At 37.2% G+C, this 19,939-nt stretch overlaps 1 protein-coding gene across 1 annotated transcript; it reads right to left on the bottom strand.

Annotated features, from left to right (window-relative positions):
• Positions 1-329: 329 nt before the first annotated feature.
• On the bottom strand, positions 330-13,894 carry ppp1caa (protein phosphatase 1, catalytic subunit, alpha isozyme a). The gene is made up of 7 exons (XM_084411424.1): positions 13,394-13,894; positions 6,208-6,339; positions 5,014-5,244; positions 4,239-4,343; positions 1,579-1,802; positions 1,354-1,488; positions 330-576 (listed from the first exon to the last, which is right to left on the bottom strand). Exons 1-7 carry the CDS (start codon positions 13,446-13,448, stop codon positions 463-465), a joined length of 996 nt encoding a protein of 331 aa, XP_084267550.1. The 5' UTR covers positions 13,449-13,894; the 3' UTR covers positions 330-462.
• Between the last annotated feature and the right edge of the window lie 6,045 nt (positions 13,895-19,939).

The raw sequence follows: 19,939 nt of genomic DNA, 5'->3' as shown, positions 1-19,939 counted from the left end.
CCCCTTTGACCCCTCTGTGTCTCAATCTTTCCCAGAGCCTGGCTGGGAGTTCAAATGTAGACTTCGTCAGAGGCTCCCTGACAGAGACAGGTGGAGAGATGGGGGCAATGAGCAGTGGAGGGGAAGGGAAGGATGGGTGGAAAGACAAACACAAAGAGCCTAACAAACATAACCGATGCGCACACACGCAGTCTCATATTCATATTATATATATATATATATATATATATATATATATATATATATATATATATATATAAAACACACATTTGTAAAGTTACATGAAGAAAAGAAAAAAAAATTAAAAAAGAAAGAGAGAAAAGGACTTCAACCCTGGGTACTGTTTTGCTTTATAGCCATTTGGAGATGGAAAGAAAGAAGGGAGGTAGAGAAAGAGTAGGGAGAGAACAGGGAATTTTCAGGAGAGACGACGTTGGGGGTGGAGGGATCATCCAGCGGGTGTTATTTCTTGGCTTTTCCACCCTTGGCTGAATTTCGCGGTGGGGTGACTGGACGTCCTGAGCCCATTCCACCTCCTCCACCGTAGTACAGCTTCTTATCAGCTGGCTTAAGGATCTGAGAAAAAGACAGAGGACGAGAGTGAGCAACGGCGCACGACAGCTCACAGACTTCCAAATATAGCCACGTCCTCCCACAGAGAGAGCGCTTTGGTGCATATAAGCTCTGTTTCAAAATCTAGCGAGCTACCTACATAGGGACCATCCTAACCACCATAGAACCTCACAACTGACTAAAACTGACTCAAAACCCTCAACATAGGTAGTGCCTCTGTGTGAGAGACTTGCCTAACAATTGATTTGAATGCAGTTTGACATTAGCAATACAAAACTACTGATTTTTAACTATGCCAGCTTCTTTAGCTATTTTCATAGCAAAAACTTTTTTTATTGAAATAGAAACGGGAAGATATTTAAGGCCCATTTTCCCCCCAAATTATAAAAATAAACTAACTTGATTAAAAATCACTACAATAATGACAGACAAATGTGCCTTGTTTCCCCACCATTTTGCTAATGTGGCTGCACATTTAGAATGAGCAATCTTAGATGGTAGTATAATTAGGTTGCCTAGTTTTTTTTTTTGTCTTTATGATGAGAGCGTGCCCATGATGCCTTAAAAAGCATCTGTAGGCAGTGCACTAGGTTTTAGAACAGAACAATAGAATCACTGTAAACGCAGAGAACAAATGTTCCGGAGATGACCTAATGCAAATCTACAGAGGAAGTTGGCCAGACCGTCAAATTATACTTTATATATTTGCAGAGAACCTGAAAAGCCTTGTAATCAGGTATAGGCAAAAGACAGGGAGGAAAATGACAGCTCATCTCTTACCTGGAAGGAACACATGAGTGTCTCATCCACACTCATCATGGCCCCGGCGTTATCAAACTCGCCACAGTAGTTGGGAGCGGAGAACAGGGTGACTAACTGTCTCTTCGCAAAAAACTCATAACCATCCTCCACCACCTGCACAAGATGATAACGTCACATTTTCTAGTCTATTAATGTTACAAGGCTTTGTTAAAACATTCCTACAACAGCAGAACATATACTAACCTGATGTGCCCTGCATATTAGGTCCATGTCATGTTTGTGAAGAAATTTGGCCACCACGTCTGCACCGAAGGTGAAGGACACACCACGGTCATTCTCTCCCCAACCTAGCACGTCTTTGTCTGGGTCGGCCCAAAGCAGGTCACACAGCAGCCCCTGGTCAGGCACATCCGTGGGCCTCATGACGCGCCGCACCTGCTCCATTGACTGCAGGTCTGGAGAGAGGCCTGGAGCACAAAACAATTCATTTTATTTCACAGTGCATTTTTAGGGAGCAACTTTTTCTTTTGTGCATCCAGACACTGTGGGGCTGCAAAACAGCACAAGAAATTACAACACATTTCTAAACAGCTTTACAAGCTAGATGAAGAAATTATGTCAGAATCCTTCAATACAGATTGGTGATTTAAATATAAATGAGACAAGGTCTTAACATGTCTCCTATAAAAAGCTTTAAAACACCATTAATATTTCTTACTTTCAAAAGACATGACTAAAAGTAAAGGATTACAATTCAATAAATGAAATGTTAATTCAGTAACCATGATTCAGGAATCAGTAAAGGACCCAGGTGAAAAAAAAAAACCTGTATACTAAAGTATACTACAAATCCATTAATATATTTACTGACATATCGCTCAAGACTTACTGATATAAATATAATCAACTTTATTTGGAGCACTTTATTGTACAATGCACATTTCTTGATATTAAGCCTTGAAATCTGTTTAATATCACTATTAGTAAGGATAGTATGATCTCTGTATAATATCAGTCTTTAAATTGGTATGATTCTTTAGGTTCTTCATGTAAAGTTTGTAACGTACTTTGGTTAAAATTCCTCAATGGTTGTGTAAAAACACCCTTTTTACCTCCTCAAAAACAGCTGTGTTCACAGTGACCCGCATGTCTCTTTAAATGATAATGAGCAACTGCTCACCCCACCCCTCTCTTTCATGGTGCGTGTCGACACAAGACACGTAAAGTGCTGCCTTGGCGGACAGAATACAAATGGCTGAGGGCGGAAATATGCTAATACGGGACAGACCGTCACTGGTCGTGGGTGGAGCATGAGAAATATGACATCATATTGCTCAGAAAATCCAAATCGCTTGATTGAGAGCGTTAAGGCTTTTTGATAAAACGAAAAAGGAGTGAATGGATTTTTTTTCATTGTATGGTGGTTGTGTCCACACACTGCAGAGACACATTACGTAAACACCATATAAAAGTGAATTTTGCATCCGATGAACCCTTTAAAGTATACTTGCAATAGTTCCACTATAGCACAAATATATATATATATATATATATATATATATATAGCTGCAGTCCGTAGTTTTTCCTCTGTCGCCATCACTGTTCGAAATCTGCAACTGCAGTAACTGGTGGAATTATCAACTTCACTTTTTTTTTTCTGTTCAAGTGATGTGAGAAAAGGCTTCAACATCCTCACGCACAATATAGCCTACTAGCCGAGACACCTTTATGTGTACAGATGTGACGTAATGACGCAAAGACATGCTCAAATTTCCCGTGGAAATCCACCAGTACCACTGGAATTAAAAACATTATTACAAGCTTACTGTTTTGAATCGAGCTAAGGCAAGCACATAGTTCAGAACACTGGCTGTTTATGTACTTTATTAGCAAATTTATTTTGGATAATTTTTTAACCCAAAAAAGTTACGGACTGCAGTTTTAAGTATATCTTTAGTTGAACTTCAGCACTATTTCCAGATAACTAAAGTGCATTAAGAACAAAATCTGTTGTTCCAATTTAAGTAACAATTTAGTATACCAACAGTACAATTGTAGGGTATTTATATTAAGTACATAAGTATGTAAATGTATTTGTAGGATACTTAGCATAAAATAAATGTATTTCAAATACATTTTAGTATATTTATTTTTCACTAGGGGAATCAGACTAATTCAAACCAAAAACTCAGAGTCTTTGAGAATAATTTAAAGAACCAGCTTTTTCTGTGAATCAGACTACACCAGTTACGCCACATTTCCTGCATTGTTTTGAGCTCAATCAGTAAAGAAAACAAAAGTTCAATTCAGACGGCACGGCACGCTCACAAAACAGTAATTTAAATTTTTTACTGTGGTGGTAGATTAGTAGTGCAGGAAATGCTGGTTGTTTGTGCCGTTTCTCCCATGTATGCATTCATGACATCAATCAATAGTTTTAGTGAACCCCTTAATTTTAAGCTGCTTAGAGCAAAAATAAAAAGATATACCTTTATATGAGCACTCCATCTGGATCTTTATGTTTAAAACAGTTCATATTTACTGCATTTCATTGCTAAGCACAGCAGATATTTTGAGGATATGATGACAATCACAAAAGAAGAAAAAAAACTAATCAATTACGGTTCATTTCCAGAGCAGATTACTGCCACATCATTTGCAAAACCAGACTAGCTTAAATGAAGTGTACACAATACTCTGTCTTTTTATGAGGACTCTAGTTAGACCCCTGGTGTGTAGTTGAGATTTCGGGCCAATCAAATGAACCAAACTTTATGTTCTCCCAGTCATATGGCTATAAACAGCTATATTTAACTTATCCAGGGAAATTGCAAAGTCAATACAGGAGTTATGGCAGAACATTAAAATTGCCATGGGGACAGAAGACCTCTGCCTGCACTCACCTCCATGGCAACAGAAGATCTTCTCGTCTACAATGGCAGCCACAGGTAAACAATTGAAACAGTCTGTGAAGGTCTTCCACAGCTTAATGTTATACCGTCGCTTACCTTAGAGATAGAAAAAAATAGCTTATGAGCATTCAAAATCATGAAACGTGTATATGGGAAAGGCATCATAAGCATTTATGAAGATGTAAGTAGGGCTGGGCGATATGTAAAAAATATTTTGTCTATAATCGCCTTAAAAAAATACTGCAATATCCAATTATATTGTCTATCCTATAGGCCGACCGTTTAAGTTCACTTAAGACAAAACTGACTGCGTTTACGGGCATATTTGGACATAATTGTGTGTGTGTGTGTGTGTGTGTGTGTGTGTGTGTGTGTGTGTGTGTGTATATTTGTCCGTGCACTATACGAGAGCTGGGCTTTGCGCAGCAAGAAAACAGCAAGCATCCAGAAGTGTTGTCTTTGGCACGTCTTGCGCTTAAATAATATCAAGAACTGGAATCGATTTTCTTTTCCTAACCCTACTAAGTGCTAGCCTACAGAAAACATTTAATTCATGCTATTGCATGTGAATAAATGTGTGTATGGTAACTATGCGGCTATGTGAATTATATATGTCATTATCGTATATTGTCGATGATCGTCTGGTAACTGACTGTTATAATCAACATCGAGACACTTGCAAGACATCGTCGATATACGATAATATTGTCAAATCGCCCAGCCCTAGTTGTAAGAGATCAAATTCAGAATTTATACTGATACCTACACTCATCATAGAAGCCATATATACGGTTGATAGAGGCGCACTCGTGGTTGCCACGCAGAAGGAAGAAGTTTTCAGGATATTTGACTTTGTAGGCCAACAGGAGGCAAATGGTCTCTAGAGACTGTTTCCCTCTATCCACATAGTCCCCCAGGAACAAGTAGTTGCTTTCAGGAGGAAAGCCCCCATACTCAAAGAGACGAAGAAGGTCATAGTACTGGCCATGAACATCACCTGCAAATACAAAAAAAAAAAAAATTATGTTCAGTATAATAATTAATTTAATAATTTCCACTAATTTAGATCTGAATTCCTTTAAAAGGGTCATATGATGCAAATTCTTGTTTTCCTTTTTCTTTAGTGTGTTATGTAGCTATTTGTGCATGTATAAGATCCGCAGAGATATTCTCTGTAAAAGTTAAGGCTCAGCCAAATCTACAACAGACTGTTTCCAGAACCTGGGAGAGTACAAGGCCGGCTGCGCACAAAGGCTGATTCTAAAAAGTGGGGCAATTCCATCTTTGCAAGTACAGTCTGGCACTTCTGACTCACAGACACAGCCTGTAAGTATTTTTTAATTTGGATAAATTATTTTGAGTAGTATAGAGTAGCGCTTGTTTGTCATTTCTACGATCACAAATGCAGACATGGTTTTATGTTTACATAATGTTCTCTCCCCCGTAGCGCGGCGCGTAAAAAGACAGTACAAGTCATTATAATCAACAATTATGTCCCCACTCAAATAAAACCATACCAATCTGATATGTTCTGGTCCAGTTGCGCTGGCAAAGTTGATCGATCAGCTTGGTCATCTGCATTTTCTGGATCAGTTTTGTGCTCGAATTGATAAGATATTATCAACATTATCACCTGTCGTTATTGCAATGGGAGCTGATGTTCCAAATATGGTAAGGGGCGTGACATTTCGGTCACTCGCTTGAGTTATTCGGGCCAATCAGAGCACACCGCGTTTTTCTGAACGTTGAGCTTTGTAAAATCTACGCGTTTCAAAAAGGCGGGGCATAGAGGAGCAATAATAATAAACGTATATGTGTAAAATAATGACTTTTTTGAAACCTAAAACCACATAAACGCATTGCATTAACCCAAATACACAAAATAATGTTCTTTTTAGAACCGTCATATGACCCCTTTAAGGTTTTCCATGATCGTGGGAACCCACTAGGACAAACATACCACAGATCTTGAGCGGTGCTTCCAGCTCCAGCAGGATCGGCTGGCTGAGGAAAATTTCTCGGGATTTGAGACAGAGGCCACGGATTTCACTCTCTGTCAGCTGTACGTTCTTGCCTGGCCTGGAGCCTTTAACTGGAAAAAGCACAAAAGAGACAAATTGAGAACAGTAGGAATCAGGCCAAAACAAACAAAAAGCAAATGTGCCAGATTAGACCCAGTTATCAGAAAATAAGTGCTTTTAAAAACTAGGAAGAGCTAGAGGATGAGAGGCTCTCTGTCTGAAGTGATGGGATGTACAGAAAAGTGACGCACAGACGTCAGTGCACTCAAACACTAGATCATGTGTCTCTGCTGAACAGGAACCCCAACCGCGCAAGACCCAGCAAAGGCATTTACAGAATTTAGCAGGTTTGTTAAAGCAGTCCTTAGCGTTTCACTAGCACAACCGCACATATGGCTTTTATAAACCACAATGCGTGGTAAAGATATTTATTTTCCGAGGCACAGCTGCTCCGTGTTAAAGATCATGTGCAATTTAAGATTGATTTAAAATTGCAGATATATTTAAATATTCACAATTTTTTTTTTTTAAACATGGGTCAACAGACCCCCCCACCACACACACACACACACACACACACACACACACACACACACACACACACAAAAAAGCCCCAAAGAGATTTGCTGGCCTGCTGTGACGGAAGGCTTGCAAGGTCTAAACAGACTGTCATCTCACACAACGCAGACCTGTGGTATTATTCAAACATGCCCTTTTAGATTGGCAACATGCCGTGCTGTTCAAGAGTTTAGCTGGCAGCAGCAGATGAAAGAAACCACATATGATGCACCTGCAATGGAAAAAAATATTGCCACCTATTTGGACAGGGCTGAAGCGGCCATCTCCGAGGTCACAATGAATGGGCAAAAACCTGAAATGCATCCGTGCATGGGATGTTCAGAACGTAAAAATAAGCATCCCTGCAGTTGTAGTCAAGCCATTGTTGGGTTTTAAATATACATTTCACATGGCTTCCTTCAGGCAAGAAATATTGTAGCATACACAGAGCGTATCCCGGTGACTCACATAATCGGGCAGTTATGCAAGGATTTGGAAGATGGCTTATTTGTGCACAATCACAAAATCAACCCAACCAGGTTAAACCTCTAAATAAATGTTTAAAGAATGCTGCTTTACACAAATTAACCAAGGACACAAATAGTCAGCACTGAAATGTTATGAAATCACAATGCCCACATCATACAAACTGAACAATGTTACTGCCAAAACAATTTTACAGTGCATGACAAAATGTTTCTTTGCATCCACCCATCTCTACAGAAGATGTCTCATTCAACGTGACAGTCCACAGAGACAAACAGCTGGCTGACTGAATGTTCACCCACATTGAATACATATTCGTGCAGCTGTTTAAGAGACACCCACAGCACACTTCACAGTGTAAAGTGAAAAATTCCTGCATGCCATGCAGTCTCACATTACTAAAGTGTCAGAGCATACCACTGAAATTCCACAATTCTCAATATCAATTTACATACCAAAGCAACAATTACTTAATTTTTGAAAATTAAACTTAAATTACATCAATCACTATGATACATCACTATTTTGACTAAGTAGCTCCCATTCAAGCATGTACTGTACACTACTATTCAAAAGTTTTTCTTTAAAGAAGTTAATTTTATGCAGGAAAGACATTATAAAAGACTCACATTTCGAATAAACTGTTATTTTGAACTTTCCATTAATCAAAGAATCCTGAAAAAAATTCAGTTTGCAAAAAAATAAAAATAAAAATATGCAGCACTATTATTAAATAATTGCTCTTGAGCACCGAATCATCATATTTGTGACACTGAAGGCTGGAGTAATGAATGGCTGCTGAAAATTCAGCTCTGCCATGACAAAAAAAATTAAAATTACATTTAAAAAAAAAAGTTTATATATATATATAAATATATATGTGTTTGGAAACATTACTATTTTTAATGTTTTTGAAAGAAGTTTCTTCTGCTCATCAAGCCTGCATTTATTTAATCAAATACATATGATCCTGAAAATTCAGCTTTGCATCACAGAAATAAATGATAATTTAAAGTATAATAAATTGAAAACCAATTATTTTAAATTGTAATAATATATCACAATATAAAATGTTTTTCTGTATTTTTGATCAAATAAATGCAGGCTTGATGAGCAGAAGAAACTTCTTTCAAAAACATTAAAAATAGTAATGTTTCCAAACTTTTGGCCTGTACTGTATGTATATGTGTGTGTGTGATATATATATAAAAAAAATTGTTTCGCAATATTTTTTTCAAATAAATGCAGCCTTGGTGAGCATGAGTTTAAAATTTTTTTTTTTAACTCAAACAGACTTCTAACTGCTTAATGTAGCTTTTTTTAACCATGAGGATTCTTCAAATATGCATGCTATGGCACTGACACTGAATTCAGTCTCTATATGATGCTTCTAATACTGCAGAAAGATTGTATGCATTATGAAGATGTATTATAAGAATTGAAAAACTATTGTTACATTTCCTTTATTTTAATATCGATTTGGTACTGAACTAACTAGTGTGTTTGACATTATGTGCCATTTATTTGCACAAGATCTATATTCACATTCCCTTGGGTTTATTGTTTGTACATTTTGACAATGCATATTGTATGGTTGCTACTACTTTGTCACGAACAGCGCGTGTTTGCATCAAAGTTACCTGGGAAGTTACATTTCACTTTCTCCCCTGCACAACAAAGGAGAGATAATACACTGAATTTGACTTTCATATTAGGGAACAAGCACTTCACTTTTTTTGTTACTGATAACTGACGCCAACTACCTTGGTTTCATTTTAATAGAGGACTTTTGAGCAAACAAATCAGATGATGTGCACCAATGGTGTGGTATAACAGTTAGGAGGGGTCTCAAAAAAGGAGGCCTTTAAGGTTTCAGCACTTGAGTGATCTGAGGGCCAGGACGGTGACCGGAAGCCTGTCAGCTCAGCCAGTGAAAAGTGGGTATAAATAGGATCTTGCCGCTCGTCACTTTAAACCCAGATTAAGGCCGGCTAATGCCCCAACAGCACTTGCTCTAAAGTTAGTCACGGGGCCAATAAGCATCACAGAGCTTAGACCCAACACAAGGTTGGGGGTGGACCTATACGACAAACAAACAAACAAACAAACCACTCAAACAATAACCACAGGTGTTCTTAGTTAGATGTGCTAAATTCCATAAATAAGTAGAAAAACAGTAGTGCAGAGAACAGTTCAATCACCCACCAAATAGGGGGTGTACTTGGTTGTCATCAAATGAACCACTTGAACGGTAGCTCGTAGGTGTGTTAAGTTCTTTAAATAATCACAACAAAGATAACAACAAAGGCAATCAAATTTAACTACAAGTTTGCATCTAGCCATCTCATGCGATGGGTAAGTACAGTCACGCTAACAGTCCAGTGCTTAATCGTAATGAAGACGGTCATCACACGGACATCCATGTGTTTTCCCTCGGAATCTGCAAGTTCTCAGAGGTGATAGCCTCTACACTTAATCCAATGAAGGCAATGAGATAGAGGGACAATCTGAGGAGAAGAAAACAACTTATTTATGTGACACCTCAACAGAATGACAAATGTTAGCAGATGCTGGGAAAGCACAGCAACCAGCATAAAACAACCAAAAGCAACAGTCTACGTGCAAAAGTTCCCTTCATGTCACCTGTAATCAGTACAATTGATTTTCTGTTCGTTGGCCATGAGTTTGGGCACAACAGCGCTGCAGTATAGAACAACATGAACCAAAAGGATCTAGACTTAAAAGCTGGAATCACTGAACATTCCAGTCTTAGGATCCGGATTAAAAAAAAAAGAAAAAAAAAAAAGGGGTACTGCCTGTCAAAAGACGCACCGCTGGGTTCATTAAAAGGGAGGATTAAGTTATGTAACTTGTAATTATTTCCAACCTACAAGCACAGTAACACAAGTACACAAGAAAACTTTGGTAAAAAGGACACTCTGATACGTTCACTGTATTATATGTGTGTATTGTTGAGCACAACCTGCAGTGCATACAGAGTCTGACCATGTCAGAGCAATGTGCTTTTTTCCCTACCCTCAAAATCACTGACAGCAACAACTTTGGTCCTGAGAACAGCATATCATATAGAGAACAGCATATAAACAGTAGGGGTGTAACGATACATAAAACTGACGGTTCGGTATGTCCCGCGGTTTTGACGTCTCAGTTCGGTTGGGTGGGGGCTGTAGAAAGGTAAAATTGCTTGCTTTCTTTTTTCTTTTTTTTTTTACAGTGGTTTAATGAACTAATTGTATCTTTGTCTTTAAAATAATTAAATTACAATTACACATTTTGCAAGGATAAAAAAAAATTTAAATAACTTATGTTTTTACTCTAATTCATTATTTAAATATATAAATGTAGGCTACACAGTTGCTGTCATTTTCATGACAGATATTTTAAACATACATTAAATAATCAAGATATCATTAACAGGTTAAGTAAAATATAATATATAGGCTAATAATATGGTGCATTTATTTAATGCAAGAGTTCATTTAGGAACCAACAAGCTGTGCACACTGAATGACTTGCCTGAGGTAAATATAAGGCTATGTGACAAACTTAAGACGTTTTATTGGCATCTTTCCGCTGCTGAAACACTGACTGATCGATTACACGAGTTATGATGCATTTCAGTGAGTATACTGTATCTTTCAACATACCTTCAGGTGTCCATTCATGTTTATTCTGTAACTGAGGAAGAGAATCGCGTTAACTCGCGCTCGCTGCCGCTTTAAATGAGGAGCCTAGTACAGTGATCTGTCACGCCACATCAAAGAGAGCCAAAACGGCATTTATTGTTTGAATTTCGTTATCAAATAGACAGAATTTAAAAGATTACACCTTGCTTATTATCGAAAGTAACAAAACACGAAGCTTGCTATCATATGGTGTTAATGGTGGTTAGGCTACTACAACGCTGCACATAAGACATGAGGTCCATTGAGCCAGGGCTGGGCCGGGGTAGCAGGGGGCAAGGCGTCGGTACGCCATGAGAGTATCGCGATACGTATCGTGGGTGGTGTATCGCGGTTTTCGGTTCGGTTTGAATATCGTTACACCCCTAAAAAACAGCATAAAAAAAAATCCATGTATTTTAGAGTTATTTACTACTTATGGACCATCCTGTCCATTCTAATGGTTTTGAAAGTGCTTTATAAATGAAAGTTGAGTTGAGAACAGGAAAACAACTCTCTCTACTCACTAAATATTCCCTACATTTATGTAATGTCAGAGTAGATATGACCATTATAGGCACAATAAATGAATATATATAATATCTATATGAAATATATAATATCTATAAAATAGCGATATCTGTGTAATCTGCAAAGCAGCGCTAAAAAACATACTCAGGAGAATGAGGACTTCGGATGAAGGCATCAAGCTTTGAGGGAAAATAGGACAGCAGGATTACATAAGGAGATTTATATACAACTATTATCAGGCTTGTTTATTTTTTTTTTAACTGCGATTTGCAGAAAAAAAAACAAGGTTTACACAACCGTGCTGCCAACAGAACCCAAAGCCAATAGGTAAAAGGTACGATGTACGTGGAAAATGTTTTCTTTGTGTGACTGTGTGTGTGTGTGTCTTTCTTTTATTACATATGAAAAATACTAAAGAGACATTCAATTTCATGCCAAATAAATTAAATCAAACCGGTTCAATCACTCTTGCAAAGGCGGACCAAACGACCCAGCACCATCAGTAATTATGATGTCTAAACTTCACAACTACTCATGAAGAGGCCCACACAGAATCTGCAAATACATGTTATTTTGTGGAATGGATTCAAATATGGCAAAATTTGTTAAATGAAGCTGAAAGCACAATGAAACAAGCCAAAAATATTTAATAAATTAGCCTAATATGGGCGGAGATTTGCATGAATTTTTAGAATGATGAATTCCGCAGAAACTAAAGAGGGTCTCTATGGAGTTCCAGGGGCTCAGATGCTGTGTGGGCCAGTTTACGACCTTACTTAACTTCCTTTGCTACGGAAACGGCTGGAAAGATGGTACATAGTTTACAAAACGGCCTGAAGCGTTCTCATTTTGCAACACACATGCTTGATGCGAGTCAGATATTTAATAAACTCCTTGCTTAGGTTTATTAAGCCCATCTGTGCTATGGTTCGCAATGTACCTCAGTAGGCATCAGTAAGCATTACATACAAAAGACATTTCTGGTGCAGCTAAAGAGACGATGAACAAATTTATGTTCCTACTACCCAGCAGATCCTTACTTACAACCTCAATCGTTAATTACAACTTTACAAATTCAACTTTGTAGAAATGAACATCAACTACAAAAAAAAAAAGGACCCTTGAACAACATTGGGCTTCCAAAAGACTTAAACTCTGTGGAAGGACTAAAGTATTTACAATCAGTGTAAATGCATATAACTACAAATTGATGTACAGAAATGTTATCTTCAGATAATAAAACAGCTTAAATTTAGAATCTCCTAAGCAAAAAATAAAGAGATCACGTTTTCAACGACGTATGCCATGTTGTGAAGGCCTCTATTGTGAAGATCACTTGGTAATACACTTCTACTAACTACATCCTCATTAGTTAAAGTAATCCTATTGCTGCAGGTTTTAATTAGACACAGGACTTCCCCTGCAGAAACTGAAGATAAACAACTGGACACAGATAGAAATGAAAAGCACTTGGAAAAACTGGAACACCAGTAAGTTAGTCATTGAATAAAAATATTGGCCGATTTTCAACTCATAACCTTAACATTATGAGATTATGAAAAAAAAGAGCATACACTTGTCATCTATACATGTTCTTTATTATGACAGATATGTGACCGACTGTAAAATCGCAGGCAGCTTTTAGTAAATTAGTGTAACGTTAGACTGATTGTTGGCTAGTAACTGCTAATTCGCTCCACTTCCCCCGGCTTTTTTCAGAGCACAAAATATCATTAACAGTAACTACTATTCTACAATATACGACACACATGCAATACCAACTCAAATGCACAAGTATTTGATGGTTTTACACGTTTCATTTCGGAGAAACAGTTAATTTTTAAAAGCTATTTGAATTTCTTCTCACCTTCCAGGAGACGCTGTATTATGGAGTCAATGTTTAATTTGTCCGGCTCCGCCATTTTAGTGGATTTCTGTAGGGTTTATTCAAACAGGTCGAGTCTTCCGTTTTCTGTTATCTTGGTGGTTGGTCAAAAAATAAGGCCCCAATCCGAAAAAGCAAAGCGTATAAAATATATCGTTATGGAAATGTGAATTTACTGGCTATATTTCCTTTGTCGTTTGGTTGATAGCTAACTGCTAACGCCGTTAGCCTGATGGCGCTAGCTATTGCCTACCCGTATTTAAACACCAGGAAATGGTTAATGTGGTACAAAAAAACGCCCAGATATACTCCTTCACCTCTTCTTTTGATTTTTTTTATGTCCCGTGAACATCTAAAATATTCAAACTGTCCCTATTTTCCGTATCCTCACAACCCCCCTTCTCTCATCGTCTACGGAACTTTAAAAAAAGACCGTGTTGATGAAGAGCGAAATCAACGGAGACTGATAGGGCCCGCCTCCGCTTGTAAATGCAAGGAGATGATTGGCTTACATCTCACATTTGAACTGAGGGTGTGGTCATTCATTGGCTAATGTTCACTCACATCTCATTTCCAGAGTTCCACCCCGAGTTGTAAAGTAATGACGTCAATGAGGTGAAAAAGGAGAGAGCGGGTGAGGGGATGTTCAAGTAGGCCTACTATGAAATTGCTGCCACTTATAATGTACTATTAGGTTTAGGGACTATATGCTTTATGATAAATAATAATTTAAGGCCACATTATTATATCGCGGCGCTCACACTGTGATTAAAATTGTTTAATGACAGGTTTCCTCATGTTTCTGGATCATTTTCTAACACACTAGCGCCCTCTATTAGACGTTACGGAACACCGCACCTCCTTTTTCTTGAGAGATTTTCCAGTTTGCAAGTTGCACTGTTTGATTGCTGTAAAATAAAACAAATCACGGCGGGTCAGTTTCAGTTTAGTTTTCATTCTGGTGATGACGTTTTAAAGTTGTGTTAATATGTGTTATGGTGTTTGGCCTGGGCACCTATTTTACACCATCGGGTTTGACAAAGAAGATTCTGCTCTATATTTTGATGAAAAAGGCTCAAATATTTTTGTGGCCATTTTCACAAACTATATTTTGTGCATTTTACTGACAACAACAGCTTAAAATAGCCACACACAAATCTGGTTTATTTATTTTATTTATTATTTTTGTTGTTGTTGTTGTTGTTTTCAGCCTGTTTTTAGTGAGGATTAATGCAATTCTTGTTGAAACATTTAATCTATTCTATAGAAAACAATTGTAGTATTAGTTTGAATACAATAAAAGCCAGATGTGTTTATAAGGCCTTATGGCCTATGTGACTACAAAGGTCAAGATGAGAAGTTTGTGCAACCACTGCAGTTTTTGCATATTTTCTGGTAAACACCAGACGAAGTGAATGAATAAGACCATTGTTAAGAGGTGTGCGTGGAGGTGTCTTGCCTCTGGGAAGAGTTAATTGGCTTTGGAGAATGTTACATTTTGCCTATGAAAGAGGGTTATTATACCATCAATTGGCAGAATGCCACAATTAGAGAGAAAGGAAAAATATGTAGAACTTAATTGTGGGAAAACAGGAGGGGTGAATATTATGTCACACTTGGTTATTGCGAAATTACAGATAAGAAAAAGGTATAATAATTGCAAATTGTATAATAATCTGATTTCTGAAGAGCTCTGACTCTGCTATCATATGCAACCTTCTTTTGCATAAGACAATTTCCCGCAACGTAAAATAAGAGAAGACATTTTCCACAACATTCTCAGCAGGCCAACTTGTACTTACCAAGGTTATTTCCGTAAATGAAAACTGAAACTAATACTAAAACTATTGGTCAAAAAACATTTTCGTAAACTGAAATAAAATAGAGATTTCAACATAAATGAAAAACTAAAACTACATTAAACTAACAACAGTTACTGAAAAACTACCTGAAATAAAATAATAATTAACAAAAATAGATAACCGTTTTCGTAATTAATAAGGTCTCATCCTGTAGGCCTACCGGAAAATCGCGTTTTTCCATTCCACCGCGCTACTTTATTTTTCACTGTAAACACGCGCTAGTCTTTTGCCGCGTCTCGCGCGTGACTATACGTTCTAAAAACGCGGCACTCAAGTTAAAATAAGTTAAACTTTTAAAAGGCGCGCCTCGAGACCTTGTGCTTTTCTCCATTCCACTGCCCGCGTTTCGCAAAGCAAAAATCCTACGAATTCGTACGAGTGAGTGAGGTACGGTGGACATTTTAGGACATCCTCAGACCTCAGACATATGAAGACAAGGCATCATGCCTCAGACTAAAAGGCTTCAGTCATTGGACAAAACGGCATCGCGCCTCAGACTGAAAAGCTTCAGGTCTCAGGAAAAACAATGTCAGGTGTCAGGTCTCGTACAATTAGGCATCAGACGAAACAGCCTCAGACAAAAAGGCATCAGATATAAAGGCATCAGACAAAAAGGCATCAGACTAAAAGGCATCGGACGAAAAGGACTCAGACTAAAAGGCATCAGACGAAAAGGACTCAGACTAAAAGGCATCAGACGAAAAGGACTCAGACTAAAAGGCATCAGACGAAACGGACTCAGACTAAAAGGCATCAGACTAAAAGGCATCGGACGAAAAGGACTCAAACTAAGGCATCAGATATAAAGGCATCAGACAAAAAGGCATCAGACTAAAAGGCATCGGACGAAAAGGACTCAGACTAAAAGGCATCAGACGAAAAGGACTCAGACTAAAATGCATCAGACGAAACGGACTCAGACTAAAAGGCATCAGACTAAAAGGCATCGGACGAAAAGGACTCAAACTAAAAGGCATCAGACGAAACGGACTCAGACTAAAAGGCATCAGACAAAAAGGCATCAGACTAAAAGGCATCGGACGAAAAGGACTCAGACTAAAAGGCATCAGACGAAAAGGACTCAGACTAAAAGGCATCAGACGAAAAGGACTCAGACTAAAAGGCATCAGACGAAAAGGACTCAGACTAAAAGGCATCAGACATAAAGGCATCGGACGAAACGGACTCAGATGAAGTTTGGAGATTCGCATCGCCCCGCCCCATGTGACATCACATGTACGCGGTTCATAGCTCGAAAGAACGCTTTATTTTATACATTTCTGAAGTCTCTGGTTGATTAAAAACAAGAAAAGTGACAGATTCTTGAAATATTATGATGATATTTTTGACAATACTGATGCATAATGTTTCCTCTGTGTATGTCTTTTATTTATTTATTTATTTTATATAATGTGAAGCTTTACATATACTTGATATAATTTAATTCCTGTAGAAGTTATATGTCCTTTATATCCGCTTGTTATCTTATACATATTCAATAAAAGTAAAAAAAAAAAAAAAAAACGCTTTATGATAGTTTGCCAACATACAAGCTATAGTTGAAATATGTCATCTAACTTTTTAAACATGCAAATAAAACTCGTGAAATGCATGTTCTCTTCTGCATACAGCATAATTAGTGTAACATTTAATTAAAGCATATATATATTTATAGGCTATATATATTATATGCTTTAATTAAAGCGGGGCTCAGTAACTTCGGGATTTCTTCGCTGTATTCTCGCTTTTTGCTCGCAGGTTTCTCTCTAGAGCTCCCCCCACAGCTTCGGAAAAGATATTTGACAACACTGTTGTAAAAACTCGTTTGCTATTCTCAGACACCAGAGGCTAGCAGATCAACGACATCAAAGCAGATGGGATATTCTTTAAAACGTCTGCTTCATCCGTGTTCGAACAGCGTGAGGGAGCGCAATAATGACAGTATTTGAGCAGATTTATTTTGGCCGTAAAGCAATTGTTTACATCGCGAGACCTGATAATCACGCTATACTTCCTGACGCGGCGGCCCGCCACCCCAAAGTTGCAAGTGCGTATTTTCCGCTCACGGGCACCAGAGGGGTGCGAAACGACCACCATTCAACCCGAAAATAAGTAATATAACCATTCCAATGACTCCGAAGCTGTTCAGTTAAGGTAAAAAAGTTACTTAGTTCACCTTTAAATGTTAAAACATGCACTCGCGAAATGCATGTTCTCTTCAACATAATATATATACAGTACAGGCCAAAAGTTTGGAAACATTACTATTTTTAATGTTTTTGAAAGAAGTTTCTTCTGCTCATCAAGCCTGCATTTATTTGATCAAAATGTAATATTGTGATATATTATTACAATTTAAAATAATTGGTTTTAAATTTATTATACTTTAAATTATCTTTTATTTCTGTGATGCAAAGCTGAATTTTCAGCATCATTACTCCAGTCTTCAGTGTCACATGTGACATCCAGTCCATCACATGATCCTTTAGAAATCATTCTAATATTCTGATTTATTATGAGTGTTGGAAACAGTTCTGCTGCCTAATATATTTGATGAATAAAAGGTTAAAAAGAACTGCATTTATTAAAAAAAAAAAAAATTCTAATAATATAAATCTTCTGAACAGGGGCGGATCTAGAAAAATATTTATGGTGTGGCGAGAAGGGTGCAGGAATTTTTGAGGGTGGCAACATATGGCAGACGTATATATACTGAATTTAATCACAGTTAAATTGGCCATAACTTTTAATTCCTTGCTGCCAACTGGGGTGATCCGCCCCTGCTTCTTTACTATCACTTTTGATCAATTTAACACATCCTTGCTGAATAAAAGTATTGATTTATTTCAAAAAAGAAAGAAAAAAATACTGACCCCAAATTACTGACCACTGACCAGTATATATTGTTGTTACAAAAAAATTATATTTTTAAAATATTTGCTTTTTTTTTTTTTTTTCGTTTTATTCATCAAAGTATCCTAAAAAAAATATCACAGGTTATGAAAAAAATTTTAGCAGCAGAACTGTTTCCAACTTTGATAATGAATCCTCATATTAGAATGATTTCTAAAGGATCATGTGATCGACTGGAGTAATGATCCTGAAAATTCAGCTTTGCATCACAGAAATAAATGATAATTTAAAGTATAATAAATTGAAAACCAATTATTTTAAATTGTAATAATATATCACAATATCACAATTACATTTTGTTTCTGTATTTTTGATCAAATAAATGCAGGCTTGATGAGCAGAAGAAACTTCTTTCAAAAACATTCTCTCTGTCCTAGCATGTATCCCATATCCCCAAAAAAAAAACAAAAAAAATTGTATATGTTTAAAAAATGTTGGCCTGTGTGTATATATATGCTATGTATATATTATATGCTTTCATTAAATGTTAAAACAGTGTTAAAATCACTGCTTAAAATCCCTGCTTTATTGAAATGTTACACTAATTAAGTTGTTTACAGAAGAGAACATGCATTTCGCAAGTTTTATTTGCACATTTAAAAACTTAGATACCATATTTCAACTAGCTAGTTTGTATGTTGGCAAACTATCATGGAGTTAAAGCATTCTTTCGAGCTATGAACTGCGTACATGTGACGTCATATGGGGCGGGGCAATGCGAATCTCCAAACTCCCTCTGAGTCCGTTTCGTCTGATGCCTTTTGGTCTGAGTCCGTTTCGTCCGATGCCTTTATGTCTGATGCCTTTTAGTCTGAGTCCGTTTTGTCTGATGCCTTTTAGTCTGAGTCCGTTTCGTCCGATGCCTTTATGTCTGATGCCTTTTAGTCTGAGTCCGTTTCGTCTGATGCCTTTTAGTCTGAGTCCGTTTTGTCTGATGCCTTTAAATCTGATGCCTTTTCGTCTGATGCCTAATTGTACGAGACCTGACACCTGACATTGTTTTTCCTGAGACCTGAAGCTTTTCAGTCTGAGGCGCGATGCCGTTTTGTCCAATGACTGAAGCCTTTTAGTCTGAGGCATGATGCCTTGTCTTCATATGTCTGAGGTCTGAGGATGTACTAAAATGTACACCGTAGTGAGGTCGTATATGAGCCACCTTGTAAAATTCGTATCGGGTTGGTATTTCCATCATGTCTCCTTAAATGCAAATACAGCTGTAGGTCTACCTTAATTCCAGGTTAGATAACCATCTAATTTGAAACTTAATAGTAAACAAGATAGCCTACCACACATATAGGACACTGAGCAGAAAACGGAAAAGACAAATAGCATGTCTAGCCCACAAAGACGTAGTAGGCATTTTCAGAGTAGAAGTAAACTAAATAAATATCATGAATATGAGTATCAGAGTATATGATATTAAAAGAGACAATAGATAAAAAAACATAAATGGATCAATACACAAAGTTTGAAATTATTTATCATAGAAATAACCATAAAAGAATAATCATACACACATTATTGGGGTTTTTTTTTTCGTATACACCATGTTTAACAAGATTTCATCTTTAATATGAATGAGTTTGAATGAATAATTTTTACTTTCATACTTTTGAGCTACATTTGTTTGGTTCTTTGTTCAATCTCAAACAATTATTTTATTTTTATTATTAAGTTTGCACAAGTGTTAACTGTAAACTGTGAACATTAAACTTTGCTGAAATTAAATGTCTTGGAAGTGTTCTGTTAACTC

Source organism: Rutilus rutilus (assembly GCF_951802725.1).
Source record: "Rutilus rutilus genome assembly, chromosome: 1".
Classification (NCBI taxonomy): Eukaryota; Metazoa; Chordata; class Actinopteri; order Cypriniformes; family Leuciscidae; genus Rutilus; species Rutilus rutilus.
The sequence above is the reverse complement of the archived record's forward strand: the minus strand, read 5'-3'. Positions and strand labels throughout refer to the sequence as shown.